This window comes from Aspergillus bombycis, assembly GCF_001792695.1.
Source record: "Aspergillus bombycis strain NRRL26010 chromosome Unknown contig00013, whole genome shotgun sequence".
Lineage (NCBI taxonomy): Eukaryota > Fungi > Ascomycota > Eurotiomycetes > Eurotiales > Aspergillaceae > Aspergillus > Aspergillus bombycis.
Window position 1 is genome coordinate 259424 of NW_019170015.1, and position 19063 is coordinate 278486.

Below are 19063 nucleotides of genomic sequence, written 5' to 3' on the forward strand. Positions count from 1 at the left end.
TGTATTGTTTGACCAGATTTGATATACTTCGGTCTAAGACTGCTGTATAGGGTATATTTATATGTCTTGGAATCTGTATAAGTTTGATTGGATATTCTATAGCTGTTGTAACTATTTGTATGTTATCCCAGACTGCCCTATAGTTTGCTGTATATAGATAACAGCTAGGTGGATTTTGTAGGACTTTCTTAACAAGGGTTTGTACGATTACTTTAAAGTCTATATTTTCTTCCAGATTGTATTTGCGACCAAGTTCTTTCTACTAATAGGGGCTGGGGCTATAGCGTAAATCCTTTTTAAAATTGACAATATCCTTCTCCTGGTCAAGGAAGTTATAAATTTTCTGAATAAGCTCAGGGGTTAAGAGAATCAGAAATTGGCCTCTACTAACGGCCCTTCTATCTTTATTGCTTATAATAATAAAGATATCTAGATCTAGATCACCAGTCGGGTAGGTAAAAGAGGCTTGAATAAGGAAAAAAAATATTGATAAGATATACCGAGAAATGATCGATCCAATACTGACTGAAGCGGTCTATCTATAGAGCTTCTATAACAATCGACCAGTATCCACAGTGAACAGCGGGTATCTGAAGGTTGTTGCCGTGAGTATTGAACGCGTACACACAGCTGTGCAGAAGTAGCTTGCCTGTACCGATTCTATTCTAAACTGCTTCCCGAAGCACGCAGTGTCGACTATGCGATGTATTAAGCTGCAGTTTACATAGAGCGCAAATTAAGACGATATTCATTGTGTATTGTTAGAGAGTAAAGTCATTGCGAGTACTGAAAACACTAATTGAGGAAGAGCTGGACAAGGTCGCAATGATCGACCTAAGCTAGTTGTAAGATAAGCCAGTTTTGGAACGCCTAGCAGCTCTACGGTCATTGGCAGATGTTTTCTCTCGAGCTGAGCACGACCACCATGGGTCTAGGAGGAACCATGTCAGGGCACTAGAAAGTTGCCCCGTGTGCTATTGCTAAAGAGCGGGCGTCAGTCGCAACACGAATGGGGTTGGGCGGTTTGGGTATTGGTTGCAGTGATTTTTCGGATTCCAATCAGCTGACTCATGGGAAGAGGTTCTGAAATAGGTACTCCTAATCGGGATCCAAAAGAGCAAAGAGACTTGGGTTTAACCTTCGGATACTCAAGATACGCCGCATATTTCCAGAATCAGCTCTATTGTGGGTTACATTGCCTGAGGCTAGATTAGCATAAATTTACTGTAAGGAATCAAGCCTACCAGTATTTCTCTAAATTGATTAACAACTTATCTATAACTGGTATAATCCACATAGATATGCCTTATCTTCCCTGAAATACTTTTTTTTGATATCAACGTATGTTTTTATTTTAAAGGCTATAGTTAATGTGTCAAGTTCTGCTTTATAAGAGAAGTAGAAGTAACTGTTTCGACGCCTGTTTATTTGGCGAAGTCTAGCAGCCAAGAACAAAAGCGGGGTGGCATCCAATAGATAGTAGAGTATGTAAGCGAAGTGGGTAGTAAGGTTTACTTTTGGGTAAGTTTTCGCGAGGTCGCGCGCGACCGAGTGAGTTCTAGCTGGCGGCTCATCCTATCTATTGCGCACTCACCCAAGCTTACCCGAGATCGCGCGACCGTAAAGCGGCTCACCCGCTAGCTCACCCGGGCGGCAGCCACCCGACTTCTCGTCGCGTTTAAGCCACACGCCGGGAGGTTAGTAGTTGGGTGGGTGACCACTAGCGAATCCCTCCTGTTGTATGTATTCTTTTTTGATACTTCTGTGTTCGATGCACAGAAATGGGCACTGCTTCAGCGGCCAATATACTTCGACATGCAACATGAGAGACGAAAAGTGGCTATACAGGACGTGATTGTCAACCTCCCAGTGTCGGGATTGGGTAATTTGCGCGCCTGCTGTCTTCCTTGGATGTGGTGAGCCGTTTCTCAGGCTCTCCCTCCGGAATCGAACCCTAATTCCTCGTTACCCCTTGCCACCATGGTAAGCCACTATCCTACCATCGAAAATTGATAGGGCAGAAATTTGAATGAACAGATGCTAGCAAATTTGGGGATGTGTTACATTCACAGAGCTCTCTAATTGAGGGCACGGATAAGTCTACGACATTGTCCAGGGCTTATCAGGTCATACAATCTCGCAGGATAAGATATAGCGGAACCCACACAGTGGATTTAGGAGGCCAGCGACAATATCTTCAGGCACCGAATATGGAACCGAAGGTCCTGCGAGATCATTCTATCTTACTCTCACACACAGTTTTTACAATCTCAATCCTGATAGTGCTTAATGTAGATGAGCTGAGGAATTATAGTTTGGCGACAGCAGTGTGGAGCACTCAGCATATACACTAGTGAATATCGGCAGCTAATCTCGCCTGATCAAACTCGGAATATATGATCCACCACCCACAGAATATATATACGCAGATCATGCAGATCTTCAGCCACCGCCTGAGTGGATGACCCTGTCCTCCTAGCTATAAATTCGGGTTCCCCAGCTTTCACATAATCCACTCTAAGACATTCTCATCCTTCAAATAACACAGACTATCTACACCCTTTTAACATGAAAGCTCTTATATTTGCCTTCGCTATGCACTTAATAGCTTTTTGCAACGCAGCACCCCATGGCCCAATGGCCAACCTGGTAAAAACCACTGCTACGATATATTTCTTTAGTGTCTTGTTTCTCAACTCCCCTGTTTCATTCTAGGCAGTCCGAAAGAATGACCAAAGTGAATGGAAGTATTTAACCGTTCCAAATAATCAGATATGCACCAATTTTGTAGACCCGTGAGTATAACCCTGAATCATTTATTCGCCATCTGACATCAACGTAACTGAATACGCTAGAATGAGCGAAACGTATCTCGACCCGCAGATTTTGCCGGATGGTATTCCTTTTGTGTGTAGTTTTTTCCGGTAGGTCTCTGGTGATGCCTTGGTTTGGTTAGACTGGTGCTGATAGGCTTCGAGGGACCGGGGATGTCGTCAGGGGATTACGTGGGTGAGCTCAGAGCATCCTCGGGGGACTTTCGAGCCAGCCCTATCAGTCCGATGTTCGCAAAATCCCTTTGGAAACGGAGTCCCACACGGTGCAGACCGAGATTAGGATGGATACTAGTCGTTAGACGTTGAGTATTAGGGCGCTCAATCAGGTCTCGCCGACGCAATGATGGTCATGGTCATGTCGAATCAGTATGAATGCACTAATACTATATTCAAGAGCTAATTTAACTTTTCATATTATACTGGTAAGCACCGGAACATAACTTAGATACAGCGGGAAATAGATTTTGCATTGGTGAGATCAGGTGATTAGGGTTTGGAAGAGCATCTTGAGATTTTTGACATGGAAGGCGGAGTCGCACCAGTGTAAGAAACTACACAGTGTCCAAACTACTCGGAGTACTGCTTTGGTCCCCGCCAAGATGGACTTCCGTACAGAAGAGGATTTCGGGCCGGACCCCACGCTAAGCCCACCGGGCTCAGTGGGCCTTCGGGACAGATCCGAGGATCAACCTATCAATGCATTGTCTCTACTCCGCTACTACTAGTGGCCCTGAGCTGAGCGAGTTAATCGTCCAGTTGTGTCGGAGTATCCCCCATCACGTGCACTGCCCGTTACATTCGGCGTCTTGCAACCCACACAAAGAACCAACTGCCACTTTCACTAATTACGACTTTCTTCCAGCGACGTGAAGTTGGCTCTGTGACAGCCGAACCCTTTTAAACCGACACCATGGGTGACAGCGCGTCCGAACTATCCTCTCAGAGAAAGTGTCTTGGAGTCGACTGTGATAATGAAGCGGAAGCCTTGCAATGTCCGACCTGCTTGAAATTGGGCATGAAAGATAGCTACTTCTGCTCCCAAGATTGCTTCAAGAAGAACTGGGTGTGTTTCCGCATCCGGATGATGACTGGAATCTCAATGTTGACTGAGCTCGCGAGGTAGGCCCAACACAAGACCGTCCACAAAACAGCCCAAGGTAAGACACAGAATGGTATTCTCCGCAAAATCATCCCTCCGAAAGTTGTCTCTGAACCCGACCCAGTTACCGGACTTTATAATCCATTCCCAACCTACTCATTTACCGGGTCGGTGCGACCGGTCTATCCACTATCTCCGATGCGCACCCTTCCCAAGTCGATCAGACGCCCTGACTGGTCTGAGACCGGCATTCCGAAGGGGGAGCGGCGCTTGCACCGATCGAAGATTGAAATTTTAGACGCGAAGGGGCAGGAGGCCATGCGCAAGGTGTGTCGCCTAGCCCGGGAGGTACTGGATATCACCGCAGCAGCAATCCGGCCGGGCCTTACCACGGATTACCTGGACGAGGTCTGTCATAAGGCTTGCGTGGAACGAAATGTAGGTGCTACTCGCATACTGATGAAACTTAATCATATGTATCTTTTGCTAATATAGACAGGCCTATCCCTCGCCCTTGAACTATAACCATTTCCCTAAATCGTTGTGTACGTCTCCGAACGAGGTGGTTTGTCACGGTATTCCGGATCAGCGGATCCTTCTCGACGGCGATATCCTGAACCTTGACATCTCATTGTATCACGGGGGCTATCACGCGGATGTGAACGAAACCTATTACGTAGGAGATCGAGCCAAGGCCGACCCTGACTCGGTCCGGGTGGTGGAAACAACTCGAGAGTGCTTAGATAAGGCAATCGAGCTCGTAAAGCCCGGAACTCTCTTCCGAGACTTTGGCAAGGTTATTGAGAAGCACGCCAAGTCCCGGAACTGTAGCATTCACACAACCTGGGGTGGCCATGGTATCAACACTGAATTCCACCCCCCGCCGTGGATCCCTCATTATGCAAACAGCAAGGTGCCCGGAGTGTGCAAACCCGGCATGGCTTTCACCATCGAGCCCATTCTGACGCTGGGGAAACCTCGAGAAATCTATTGGCCAGATGACTGGACGAACGTGACGGTGGATGGCAAACGGACGGCTCAATTTGGTGAGTACAGCATGCAACATGACGGGTAAAGCCCAACGCTAACATTCGTGGAGAACACACCTTGCTGGTCACCGAAACCGGGGTCGAGGTGTTGACTGCGAGACTGGAAGATTCTCCAGGAGGCCCGATTCCTATACCTACGCCTAATAATGGTAGTATTGCGTAGTCCGTTCCGTATATCCCAGATTGAATCACATAGTAGGGGAAGGGAGAGTTGGTTAGATGAAACGAATAAAGCGAAAAAGACGAGTGTTAAGGCGCGGCAGCACGTAGGCTAGATCGAATGACGTCAGGTCCTCAGTAAGTCGGGCCGATACCACCGTGATTGCACGGGCTCGTGCCGTATTTGCGGACGGTTTCAAGAGGCGGATGACCCCTGCATGGTGGCCATCGGAATACACGCGTCCCGCCCACGTGTACAGACACTGGGATATCTTCAGACGGCTTTCTGACCCGCGTATCCAGTGCAGCTATGCTTGACTGGTCTCTATGAGGAAAGTGAAATTCAATCATCGTCGGAGCGATGAGTAGGCTGGTTCCCTGCATTGTGCCTGCGGTCTCTGTATCCACTTTCGGTCTGCACGTGAAAACCGAGCATGGACAACTTGTTCTATGTTGTTCCCTCGTCTATGTCCGAAATTGACTGTGACATCAACTATTTCCCTATCATACGTTCCTCCTCGTGGGCCCTGACGACGAACTAGGTTTGGGGCCATTATCGGGAATGAATGTTACGTCGCCATGGACCACAGAGCCAATATGACTGAGTTCCAACACCTCCTTCAACTCGTGGTCTGCCCTCCACAATCAAAGAATTTGCTCACTAGTTATTTGCTGGAGACGACAAGGAACAGAATGAGAATTTGACGGTTATTAGCCTGAGGCAGGAACAAATCATGGCTTCCTATTTCGAATCTGGGTATATGATAACTATCGATTTCACAGGCAGAGGGCAGAGGTAAATGGACGGGGACATTATGGGAATACAAATAGAAAAAACAAAGCTGTCACCTCTAGACCCTAACAACAAACATTCATAAACATCAAGCACAGTGGATCTTCCATCCCGTCACCCCAACCTCATCGATTCCGTTACAACCCCCCTGGTACTCATTCGGAGGCAGCGCCTTGCCCGTGCAATTACCACCGGTATACAGCATCAATTGGGCGGTCCGGTTCTTGCAGGGATTCTCATCCTCGTTCAACCCTATCAGGCGATACGCCCGCGTGTGCTCAGACTCAATCGACATGCACTGGTCCATCCCAGTGGCGGTGGTGTTTGATTCAGGGATGTCGCAGCTGCTGTCCCAGAAGGTTTCCAGGTAAATGGGCTTCTTTTCTGGGACCTTTGGTACCGGGGGGCACTCCAACGCCCACGACTCATAAATGAAATCAGTGATATTGGTCGGTTGGCATCCCGTGATATTCGTGGGGAATCTTTGAGAATCCCCTGTACACCAGGGGGAGGCATAGAGTGTGGCGACCGGCGCAGAGTTATCCTCGCATTTCGGCACTCCCGGATCAATCCTGACGGAGTTGGTGTCATAACGAGTCAAAGTGAAACACCTGTGGAGCTGGGTGGCGTAATCACCAGAGCGAGGTTTTGTACACTGGGCATCTTGGAAAATGTCGATTTCCGGTTTCTGTGCCGCCAGGGTGTAGGCTGTGTTGGCGGCGAAGAGGAAGATTGGAGCCTAGAGGGAAGCCATTAATCGGATGGTCGTTTCGTTGGGAAGCTGTGTATGGACAGATAGACGCCTTACCTTGACTTTGACCATGGTCAATAATGGGTGGTAGTTTGGTTTGGATGGTTAGTTTATAATCTGATATCGTGGGTGTTGTTGGGGCAATTCGACCTATTTATGCCTTGTCTTGAACGAAAGCAAAAGGGAAACCATCTTGCAGGATTAATTCTACGGGGACTGGCGCAGCTGCACAAACGATCTGCGCCGATTGATAGTTCAATAGTCTGCGATCCAAGAGAAACGAGATGCAATAGTCAGCCCCACTCGCCCCGGATACATGACGATCATGTATTCTCCGGACGGGTACAGCTGAAGCAGATCCTTTCTCTCTAAGACTGGACAGCCCTGCTACTGTGGCAGAGTGCGAAAAGATCGTCACCATCCCTGTGCGATAGTTCAGATATCATTTCCTTCTTAGAATTTTCCCAGTTGTACGGAGTACAAACTGCAGAGTAGTAGTAACAGATCGCCATTGTGAACTTGGAGCAGAGTAACTAATATTAGCCGAGACCCATTTGATCTGTCAATCTTTTCTGTTCGCTATGTAGTATGGACCCATGTTATGACGCCACGATACTATACAGCAACGATAGCATTCCGGAGAATATGGCACGTACTCAAACGACGCGGAGTAATTATTAACATGATGTATATTCTACACCTCGAGGTAATCGATTATTGTCATCTTATATACTATTGCGTCTAGATATGAGCCGCCTTCGGTATCGACCTTTCTCTGGATATACGTGGTCTGGTTAAACGTGTAATACTGTCCTTAAGCTGGGAGGGCTTGTGATAACATATTAACGCATAGTATAGAACCTGCAAAGGACCTGAATTCCGTATGAGCTGTCAGAATGCATGCTTTCCTGTAGTATTGTATTCCGTGGTTCCAGCTTCTTCTCGTCAGTTACACAGATTATAGAGAACATTGCGGTGCTCCTGAAAGGTCGTCCAGTGCGATATACTTCTCAGCCGCCTGTCTCTGGCCTGCGCCTACTGCCCACCGTACCCATGTACGGGCATTCGTGTTCTGGGCGGGTATGTGCATAATATATTTCGCTCTTGGACCGCCACTGCTGGCCTGCATTGTAGTCTCCTATGGTCCTCTGCAGGGGCTCGAACAAATACTATTCCCTTGGTTTACCCACCAGTATCAGACACTAGTCACTACAGTCGATATTTCTACAGTTCGGAGAATTTCGATGGCATCCCCCCTGCTGCCAAAATGCTCGCCGTGCCCGTACATGAGGGCCCGCATGTGGGGGCTACTCTGTGCGCGCGAGACTAAAGCTTCTTGATCTGAGGTCTTTCGCCAAAAGGCCCGGCGGCGGGAATGGTCCGAGCTCTCCTGAGAGCATTCACACGATAGGTGGCTGCGGGAGTGCTGATGAGATAGATGGGTGACGAAAGCCGAGAGGGAGGGAAGACAGGCACAGATTATCCCGAGGGAGATCTCCGCATTACTACGCCGGCCAGTGTTAGCTAGCGCGATCGAACACCGACCCGGAACACACATACCCGAGCATGTTGATGCGCATGAACGCCGTCGTGATGTCCTGGGATGTTCCAGTGCTGACGATCAGTGCCAGCCGGGCGATGCTGGACGCGCAGGCGAGACCGCCCGCACCGAGGAGGGCTATCACACGGATCTTCTTGCGAATCGGTAGATGTAGCCTCGACACTAGTGCCAGCGGGATGATCAGAACGATCAGATCGCTGGCGACACTGATGACCGCATCGGCCAGCGTGATCTTGGTCTGGTCCAGGCAGCTGCCGGGAGTGGCTGGGGCCCAGAACTTCGAGATGGGGTTGCAGATGCAGATCTTGACAATCAGCGCCGGAACGTAGTAGGCTAGCATCAGGCCGAGGAAGATATAGATCAGGATCACGGCCTTGCGGAAGGGGCAAAACACCCGCGTCATGATCCACAGGAGGCATACTTTGGTCAGGTAGGCCGCGGGCCCGTAGATAATCATAGTTCCGTAGACGGTCTGGTGTCATCAGCCGATGTCTTTCTCTCATCTCTGGTCTGCGGTCTGGAATACCTTGCGGAATATGCGTTCATCGTCATCCGACACGTTTTCGATCGGAAGGCCCCCTCCATGGAAGCCCACTGTGGAGCATTAGCGATGTAACCCGTGGCGTAGCATTATACGTACTAGCCAGTGCGATGGCCGAATAGCCGACCCCGAGGGACTGTAATCAAATGTTTAGCACGGGGTTAGGACGATGCTAGTGCAAAACCTACCCAGGCACCCAAGCAGGCCGCTGTACCGATCAGTCATCTGTGCATCACATTGTTTGATGAAACTAACTTACCATCTTCCTTGGCTAAGCCGTCGAGCACGGCCAGCCGAGTATAAACACGGAGGGCGACGCAAAACGTGGTGGCGCTGATACATAGGATCTGTAAAGCCGTATTCCAGTGCTGGAGGGTCTGGTCGAAGTTGTCTGTGGGCATATCGGATGCGTTTTTGTGCCGCCAGATGTGCCTTGAGGAGCCACTCTGGTTTTGCCACTGTCCTCACCCAATCACGGTCGACACAGCAATTCCGTGTCAGATAGAATTTGGTATTTGGAGGTGGTGGAAGATGTGTGTTCTCAAACGAGGGCAAACAGAATCTGCTACACTCGACTAAGAAAAAGAGGTAAAAAGACAAAGAGTGATCGGATTAATGGGTAGGATAAGGGATTGCCTCAAATGATTGTTTGAGGCGCTTTTCGCTTTCCATAATCATCACCTGCTTGCTATTCAGCTAGGCCTGCATAGTTGACTGACACCTTGCGGTCTATAGAGATGGGGGAACCCCAGATCATAAATAGAATCTCTTGCGAGGTGGTATGCATGAGGTTACTTTAATCTCGCCTGGCCAAGCAGGTCCGGTTGTACCATGTCCAGGTGGCGGAAGTCAAAATAGGAAGCTCAATACTGGATGCGGTCAACGCCAATAGGGTCGTCTGAAAGTTAGGGACAAAGAACCTCAGACTCCTTCGGCCGAAGGAGTTCCATCAGACGATCAACCGCATGGTTGTGGGGAATTGACAGCTGTACCTTAATACCTTTGACCTTTTCAGGAAGTTGCAGACTGGTGGATGTCATCATCAGCCCTAGTCTTTGCCACTTGGCTTTCAAGAGCCCCATATAGGATGCAACCATTTTTAGTCGGAACCTTAGTTCCGAGCATTCATTAGGCTGTTATATCCGAGGCATCTACAAGAGCTCTACAATAAACAGGTTGTATCACGAGCTGCGGAAGTCTCAGCCACTTACTCAAGACTGATAATGCTTAGTGCCAAATGCCGGATTGTTTGCACTCTCGGCTAGCCTATCTTTACCTGAACTCAATGATCGAGGCGTCTCCTATTCCATTCGAGAACTTGGCAATCCCAGTGTGTCAAATTACCGGCTGAGAATCTACCCTTGGAGACAGGCTACCGGGATAAAATCAATGTGTGAGGCACTTGACTACCCGAGATTTCCATGGGAGTTCTCCTGTACAGCAACAACATAAAGACGATCTAGGCCTAGTAAAGTCCTCCAATAACCGCTGAAATCCTTTTACCCACAAAATGTCATACGTGAACCTTTCCATGTCAATTGTGCGGCTTGCTCAACTGACAGCCCTAGTCTAGCCAGCTGGCCCGCTGGGCCCGCAACAGCAGACCCATGGTTCTCCGTCACCACAGAGTTAAAAATTCCTAAATGACAGAAATCCCTGAAGTTTAAAATTACCAATATCGGGCAGGGATCATCACGCTGAGCCCGACTTTACGAACAGAATGCTGAGAATATGTCGCCGCTGCTTTCTTCGAACTAGCTTATGTATCTAGATCCTTGTCTCAGTCATTTTTCAGAGCTTTCTTCTCCAGTATGTTACTTTGCTTCCGATTTTGCGCATCCGCCGTTTCTTCTATAAACTATACATACTTCAGAGAAATCCGCCTAAGTGTAGTAGGAAATTAGATATTCTATTTAGTAGCCCCTCCAGGCGTAGGGAAGCTGAAGCGCCAGGATAGTAACTATGTTTGAGCTAGATAGGGAGTACTACGGCCATCAGGGCTGCGCCGACTAACTCCAAAAAAAAAAAGAAAAGAAAATAAAAGAAAAAAGGTTTATATTATAATTATAATTACTCGGCGACTTTCGAGAAAGTAAGCCATAAAGTAAAGATATAATGGCCCACTCACTGGCTTCTACTATGAACAAGACAGTTACAGGGTATAACAATGGGGGATGTCCAGAATGTCACTCCCGCATGTTTGGCCAATATCGGTTGCGGAACGTTGGCAACCCAGCCATCTGCCTGGTCTTGACTGGCCCTGGCTATTTGACATTGACCAACCTGGTAAGGATCACCTTGTGCTTGGAGTTTACTTTTATACAATCACCTACTGAACAAGAACAGCGCTAGTGATACCGGTGGGGATAGTATGAGGTATCATACCCTATGGCAGCTTTCATCAAGAGATGGTAAGCAGCCGTTTGTCGTAAGGGACAGGAACAATCCACTCTCATAGGAGAACGAGGTTTGTCTATTCTTGCTCACACCGGAGTATCATCCACCTATTCGGCATTTTCATGTAATTCAAGCCAACAAGGCTATTTAGCACTAGTAGTAAAGGGCTACTTGGACGGCCGGAGGTGTGACAATCATTTTGGATTACTGAAGAGTGACGATCAGGATTGGTATGTTCTTATATGTTTATGCGTCTTTGGTCCATTCTGCCAACTACTCGCCAATCGGTAATTTTATCGAGCTTGGTGCCTATTAAGCTTGGCTTGAGTTCAGTTAGTCTCGAATTGCCACAATTTCGCTCACATAAATTACTGACCATAAGTAGTCAGCAACCAACGGAGGTAAGGGGTTAGACCACGTTACCTTTGATCTGGAAGGTAGTAAGGCATAAATAAGTGTCCACACGCCAATAAGAATGAAACCCGAAAGTAATTTAATATAAACGTATGTAGAATAAACTACAACAGTATCAAAAAGATTGGACTGATCTGGGCAGTGCGATCCTTGTGGAAACTCTTCAGCCATATCATTGATTAAACAAAGATCGACAGGGTGATATTTAAATAAGGGCCGGAACATACTTCATATCATATCAGCCACTTGCTCACCTTAAGGTAACTTTCGCTGCGCACCTATTTTGCCGGACAGAAATCCTCTCTCTCTCGTGCAACGTTATCTCGCTATAGAAAACAACCATTAAGGCTGTCACTGCTCTCCTCCTCTTAATCGGTGTCGTGACGGCCAACTCAATGCTCTTAGGGTGACATGATCGTTGTGAGAGTATAGTCGAGTCCTGTGACGCAAAGGTCCATGGTAGCTATCAACTGTCTAGACAATACGCTTGGGCAGTACATGTGATGGTGTTTTCTTAATCGGCAAGCGAAGTGTGAAGCAAAGCATCTGTATATTGAGTGCTCCGTTGATGTTTCGCAGCTCTGCCCTTCCCACCACGTAATTGATTGCCCTTGCTTTCGGCTAATCCCCTTGCGGTTGCTTTAGATTGCAAGGAACTGTATAGTACGTACTTAAGGTCAATGTTGTCTAACGATAATATCGGCACGATACTTAGGCCTGCTCATAGAAGGATGCGGGATGCCAGTAGACCGTTAATGAGAAACAGAATCCAGATAAGATAGTGGAGGGTGCCGTGCATAGCAACAGCCTTTTCAAATTATAAGATAACTCGCTAGAGGTACAAGAGGGAGTCGGTATATACAGCAAAGACATTTATAAAAACCGTTTCCGTAACTTTCAGCATTTGGCAATATAAGCCATAGAAATGGAGAAGCTGTTTGCCTACCAGCGTTAGCTCTCTGCATCATAAATCACGGAAGAAAAGAAGCCAGATCACCCCAACTTAGCAGCAAGTGGGGAATCTGAGGTATCAGACTTCTCACACCCGTAGGATATAACCCTATGGCCATAAGCCAGTTTGCATGAAACGCGCGATTGGCCCCAGAGGTAAGAGGAATATACAGCGTATCTAATTCCAACCCTTCTAACCCCATGGAACTTGTTCCCAGCCCTATTCGAACCCACGCGAGGGCCACATGCCAAGTTCCTCTTGTCGAAGAAGTTCTAATTAGATATTGATTCAAGAATCGCGGTTTGATGAGCCATAATAATAATAATAATCATAGGGGCTAGCATACTCAGAATTAACTATTAATAGTTTATACTGGGTTGGATATTCTATTCTATTTTAGGCAGGGATCGATGGTGGCGCAGCTACACCATCCCTCCGATCGACTGAGAAGCTGACTTCCAGTGCGACACCGAGATGTTCCGAAGCGATCTTCGTAGTAAGCTTTGGTTGTTGTGGGGATCAGCAGATCAATCAGATCAATAGCCCTGGTCGATCCCTCGATAGTGTCTTCAAGTGAACTCTCCCGGCATGTAAACAAACTTTCATACCGCAAAGGGAATCAGTGCCCTGTCTTCGGCCCAGGACCTAATATATAATCCTCCTCGGCAGCTATTTACCCTGATTGACGACGGTCATCCACTTTGATTTTGACCTCGCCGCTTTGACAAATCTCTAGGTAGATCTGCTGCCTTTGATCAAGCTCCTCCATAATTCCTTCCCACGCGATTAAGCTTTGAACATCGCCGGCCATCCCAAATCTCATAATCGACTTGGTCCAACACCCACTCCTCTAGCAGCTTCCAGTCAGGAGATTCCAGCCATGAAGCCCACGAAAGCTCTAGGCAGATTACTATTTTTCACTTCTATAATTGCATCACCTGTGAATGCAATTGTAGGAGGGAGTGAGGCATCCCCGGATAGTGCACCATTTACAGTCGCTGTCATCTCGAGTACTTTCTTTGGTGACACCTATATATGTGCTGGCTCCTTGATTAGCCCAAAGACGGTTCTTACTACGGCTGGTTGTGTCTCTGGATCTTCGGCATCTTCGCTAAAGATACGAGTGGGTAGTCTCGAGCACGCAACTGGGGGCAAATTGAACCAGGTTACGAAAGTCATCAAACATCCCAATTATAACACCAACACTCAAGATGGCGATTTTGCCGTCCTCCATCTCACGTACTCGGTTACAGATATCGAGCCTGTGGCGATCGCCAAGCAGTTTACAGTTACAGGGGCCCTGTAACCCTCTACGGATGGGGAAAGACAGACAAGCTGTCGGATAAAAATCCTCGAACACTGCAACAGCTCCAGACGACTTTTATTTCCGCTGATGATTGCAACAAGTTATGGTCGGACATCAATCCAGTGACCCTCAACATGAATTGTGACGCGGCGCCAGAGAAGGAACAGGGCTCTTGTTCCCAGGACCAAGGGGGTCCCGTTGTGAATGAATCTGGAGAGCTGGTGGGCATTATAGGATACTACAATTACTGTCAGCCGTCTTCAAACGGTCGCCCTGATGTCAACAATGACCCGTTAAGCGCAGACGACTGGATCGCTCAGAATACCATCTGATTGACTTAAAAAGCATGGTATAACTATACAGTATTGAAGTTTCCCATGTGAACTAACCACCCCGGTAGACGACATACGTGCGGATCCATTTGATGAAAAGATTAATTTCAATCCAAGAGATATGAGGTTTTGTCAAAAATAATATACTCGCATGATGTAACGTACCGTCCAATTGTCACGCCCGCAAAAGATCTGATATTCTAAAAGTCCAAACAATTGGTCCTTTAGAAAGAATCTACCCATGAAAATCTACTATGATGGGAAATTGGACTATCTAGATGTTGTAGCCTTCTCGTCAGTTGGTTGGGAGATGGATAAATCGCTCCGTAGCTATAGTATTTGTTTCTCTGGGTGACAGTTGACCCTCCCATCGTGCGAAGGTCCTTTTATACAATAAGCAAATCGGTCAACCTCGACTATTACCATATTCCGGTGTTTCATTGTCGAAACAAGCAGTAGACGATACGTGTCCCGACAATGAACACGAAACATCTATCATGAAAGATCTTCTCTTTTCTATGATTCTTTCCTTGCCTTCTTGTATATTCTTAAACTGAAAGCACTTCAAGATACCTATCTAGATGTCGAAGAAAACGAGCTGTGATTGACTCAACCTTGGTAGACGCACAAAAAAGTAGGTTAGAGAAATCCCAGGTTATGCTTCCGTGCAGAACAGTGAACCTATCCGTTCATTTAGCATCATTCCTCGGTTAGAGAGACCGGTAATCGCAACACAAGCATGCTGCCCAAGGCTCAATCCAGTGGTACAGTAGCCCGTACTGCAAAGAACAGTTCAGGTCATCCTCTGTTCCATTGACGACAACACCCTTTATTCATAAGGTGACTGATTCCCTTTTACTGGATGCCAAGATTCACATCGGAGTGTTCAAAGATAGTTAATTGTCATGGAAGCATGGCGACTTGCATCCACCTGAGTACTACGAAATTCCTTGTTTTTTCTCGTGTTCTGCTTATGAACATTGTTTCTTACCGTAGCTCTGATGGTAGTATTGAATGAAGGCCTGTATCAGATATTCTCATCCCTTTCAATATTTCCATGTAAGGATGTAAGCTGTAATATCAAGGAGAAGCCCTGCTTGACATTTGACTTTACTATTGTCGTGACCAATTATAGCCATAAAATGGAATTTAAGGTGGCTAAAGGTTACTATTAGGCATGGTAAAGACAGTCTGCGTAAGTATGGATGAGCAGATAAGACGCCTTGCTCTCCACACCTCTTGCTCGTATATACTGGTGAAAAAAAAAGGCAGAGTCAAAATAAATAGAGCTACACAGAACGGAGACATTGTGCCTTGATTTCTTCGAGTCCAGTGATACAGTATCATGGGTGTGTCGAACATTATCCTCCTACTAGAAGCGTCCCCCCCCCTAACTCATCTCTGCAAGAGCAGCACGTAGGTCCCGAATCTCTTTGACAAGACCATAACCACTTTCCACGATCATTTCGCACCCTTTAATGAGCTTATTTATCACAACCTGCGTAGAAGGGCTTTCTCCACGAGTCTTTTTCTTTACCAGTTCTTTAAACGTACAAAGCAGCATTTCCAACTGCCTGAAGCTGTCAAATGATTCAACATCCACATGAGCCGGGCGGGTGGTAGGTGGCGAACGAGTGTTGCGTCGACTGCCGGGCTGGCTTGTTTCACGACTGGGGTTGATCGAGAGTGATCCAGTTTCTGCACTAGCACTCCCGATAACTGTGTTATAGATCCGGCGAGAATATCTTCGTTGGGGGTAAATTGGTCTCAACTCTTCGTGTCTTTTGAGGTAGTTGTATACCCAACTTTCACCAACGGTCTCCTTTGGCGTGGTGCGGTTGGCGAGAAAAGCATTGGCCTTTGCTTCAATCTGCGACCGCGAGGGGGCAGTTTCGTGTTCCGCCACTGATATTATCCATCTGGCTAGCGAATCCTCTTCTTCCAAGGTCAGTCTATGGCCGTTCGCCCATGTTTGAGACCGGCTTTTAACCCCGTTCATCCTGTTGAGTAAGGTTGTTGAAGGCACGTCATATTTGCGAGCTGCCTCCCGTGCCGAAGTCAATTTGCCATTTTGGAGAGCTTCAATTGCTGATTGAATTCGTTCTTCCTGCGCTTTTAAGTCTTTTGATTTTTGTCTCCGGACTGGTGGCATAATTGCTGCTTGGCAGTGCTTGCGCGGCTGGCTTCGAGAATTAGGAGACGTGCCAATTTTGGGACGCGTGGCTCGCTTCCAATTACAAAGGGTCACGTGATGCTAGTCTCAACCTTCTCTGTTTTTCAATGCACGTCTACGCCGTACTATGCAAGAGAGTAACAACGGCAATAAGATATATTGCTTAAAAATTGAGGAAAAGGCATCCAGACTAGGACTATACATACGTAAGGCTTTTCGATCGGTTTGTTGTTCATGTACATCGAATGTAGATCATTTTGTTATTTGATCATCTGTGTTAGCGTCGCAAAATTTATATAGTAGGAGTCAAGATGGACGTTGGACGACAAGCGGCAACTATTGAATAGCACAATCAACAGTTATAACCTTTTGGACGCCATGCACAAACAGAAGACACGCGGACAGCAATTGTAGACTTGTGTTCTAGTTTGGTGTCCTCTATTCCTTAGGTAACAACTCTAAAGTGGGAGACTCTGATTGACACCCGGTAACATACTAAAATGACTCAAATATTTATAATGATGACATGCATGGACATAGTCTCTCTTTGAATATTATAATCCGCAGTGCCATTTGTATGGCATGTAAATAGACATGCAAAATGGTTTATCGATTTCATAAGGTGTCCGATGTAGATGGTTTGCCTTTCGAAAAATACTTTTGAAAAGTCCTCTCGTTCGTATCTCAAATGACAGCTCTATTGATCCCTGGCTTAATCTTGCCCCTACATCTTGAAGCAGGGTACAGGGCGGTGAGCTACCTGTCACGACTTGGTGGAGCTCTCTACCTTCGAACTGATAGAGAGCCCTCCAGCTTCAACTGTGACCCGGGGAGATGCCAACACGGAGAATCTTAAGGTGATTCCATATTTTCCGATCATGAGGAGGCCGATTATCGGAATGTTTCTAGATTACGAAATACAAGAAGTCATATATATGTGTCACTCCTTATATCTTGATCGAGAAAGTTCCCTGGTGGTTTAGATGAAAGTGCGTTGTTCTATCTGATATATGTCCGTAATACGAATTATACAATGGAGATCATGGGCGGAGTCGGAGTTGAGGCATATCGTAAATCTACCATCTTTGAGAGAACGGGACTGATAAAGCTATCCACCTGACCGTCAAATAACGGCACTCGTGGAATATAACCCCCTTTTCGGCTGGTGTTTGATGAGCCATATTTGAAATTAGTACAGATCCATTGAGTCTGTGGGTCACTGATGTTAGCGTGGGCACATCGGCGATAGCGGCCCTATGAAAACGCTCAGATAGCAGGAACGACAGGGTAGAGATATAAGGGCTCCACTTCGATCCATGGTTTCAAGGACGCCGCGGAAGACCGGGAACAGCTCTAGCTGCTCCTCCAGGGCTCCAGGAACAAGCCTCACCATTTCTCGTTCTCCCATCCCTTGGGCAGTCGTTCTTTTCTTCCTTCTTTAGCACGTATTCCGTACCAACTTTTATTCGCTTGTTGCCTTCATTTCGCCCTCATATCAATAGGGACAGTCGTTATTCTTTCGCCTTCATGTTGACGATGAATGCTGGCCTCAGCAGTATAACACCAAGGAAATCGTATGACAACATGCTTATGGATGGCGATCGCTACCTAATGTCCGAGCATAGACTGCCAAGACATGTCTATATGCCCGGCTTCATAATTGTGTCAATAGCACGTACACTTCACAAATCAAAAAGCAGAGACGGGTGACTAGTGGGGATGACTTTATAATAAACTTCGAGCCTCTGCTACCTCGTACCCACCCAGTGGCCTATAGACTCCTACCGTAATGAGACAAGATTATGCCAGCCTGGCACTGGCGATCCGGGGAGAGGACGAGAGCAACGTGGAGCCACTGAGTAGGGCAACAAAAGCTCGTATGGAAGCTCCAGTCATAGGACATGGACTAGAGTTTATGCAATGTGACTGGCCGGGGAAATGGGAACGTGAACCGAGTTGTTGATCCTATTGAATAGTGTAGAGAATTGGCGCGACTGGCGCCGCGGATCAGCACCTTTCTGTCACGCCCCCTCTCTCCCAAGTATCCGACATGCGCCTCGGGGCTCAACGGACTTCGATAACAGAGAGGTTTTTTGGTGTAACTTTATCTGGCTGCGGTGGGCATTGGGCAGTGGGCAGTAGACGAAACATGTTTCTATTCTGCTTTCTCCAGATTAGAAATGAGGCGATAAGTAGATTGACTGACCTGGATCAGTGTTGTTTCCCTTGGACTCGCCTTACCTATGGGGTTGAGGCAATTGGTGAAAGCCGCACAGTCTCACCACGGTCCCTTCAATTTCGACCACGCGGAACGGTCGGGATGGTTTCGGTGGAAAGGAATGGGGAATTCTCCTCGCCTGACTCGTGAACCATCATGTCTAGTGTGCGTGGGCCATGGTATAGCGCCCTCTAAATTAGCGTACCAACTTGGGAGAATACGCTACTTTGGTCACGCCCCTCTCTTGTTGGTTATGTTAGCTAGATTTAGCATAAAGGTGTGCCTGAGAAACGGGATATATTGGCAAAACACGAAGCATATATGTACAGGTTACATACGAATCAAGGTGATGACGTGCTTTGACTCGATTTGATATCACAATGTGCACAACAAATGGTGCCGATTTAAAAGCTTGCTCATGGTAGGAAGGTGATGAGTAAGCGCACGTTTACCGACTAAAACAGCTAGCAAATTTAGAACGAGA

General features: G+C 47.1%; 4 protein-coding genes across 4 annotated transcripts; 2 read left to right on the forward strand and 2 right to left on the reverse strand.

The window, feature by feature from the left end:
• Window positions 1–3744: 3744 nt before the first annotated feature.
• Window positions 3745–5145, forward strand: fpaI (putative methionine aminopeptidase, type I; the record flags this gene model as incomplete). The annotated part of the gene is made up of 4 exons (XM_022530144.1): window positions 3745–3897; window positions 3958–4371; window positions 4433–4979; window positions 5033–5145. 4 exons carry the CDS (start codon window positions 3745–3747, stop codon window positions 5143–5145), a joined length of 1227 nt encoding a protein of 408 aa, XP_022392558.1.
• Window positions 5146–7880: 2735 nt separating this feature from the next.
• On the reverse strand, window positions 7881–9188 carry ABOM_003015 (uncharacterized protein; the record flags this gene model as incomplete). Its single annotated transcript, XM_022530145.1, has 6 exons — window positions 7881–8190; window positions 8246–8718; window positions 8773–8840; window positions 8887–8923; window positions 8976–8995; window positions 9047–9188. 6 exons carry the CDS (start codon window positions 9186–9188, stop codon window positions 7881–7883), a joined length of 1050 nt encoding a protein of 349 aa, XP_022392555.1.
• A 4242-nt stretch (window positions 9189–13430) lies between these two features.
• Window positions 13431–14188, forward strand: ABOM_003016 (S1 family serine peptidase; the record flags this gene model as incomplete). Its single annotated transcript, XM_022530146.1, has 2 exons — window positions 13431–13789; window positions 13846–14188. The coding sequence occupies 2 exons, from the start codon at window positions 13431–13433 to the stop codon at window positions 14186–14188; spliced, it is 702 nt and encodes a 233-aa protein (XP_022392557.1).
• Window positions 14189–15578: 1390 nt separating this feature from the next.
• On the reverse strand, window positions 15579–16340 carry ABOM_003017 (uncharacterized protein; the record flags this gene model as incomplete). Its single annotated transcript, XM_022530147.1, has 1 exon — window positions 15579–16340. One exon carries the CDS (start codon window positions 16338–16340, stop codon window positions 15579–15581), a length of 762 nt encoding a protein of 253 aa, XP_022392556.1.
• Between the last annotated feature and the right edge of the window lie 2723 nt (window positions 16341–19063).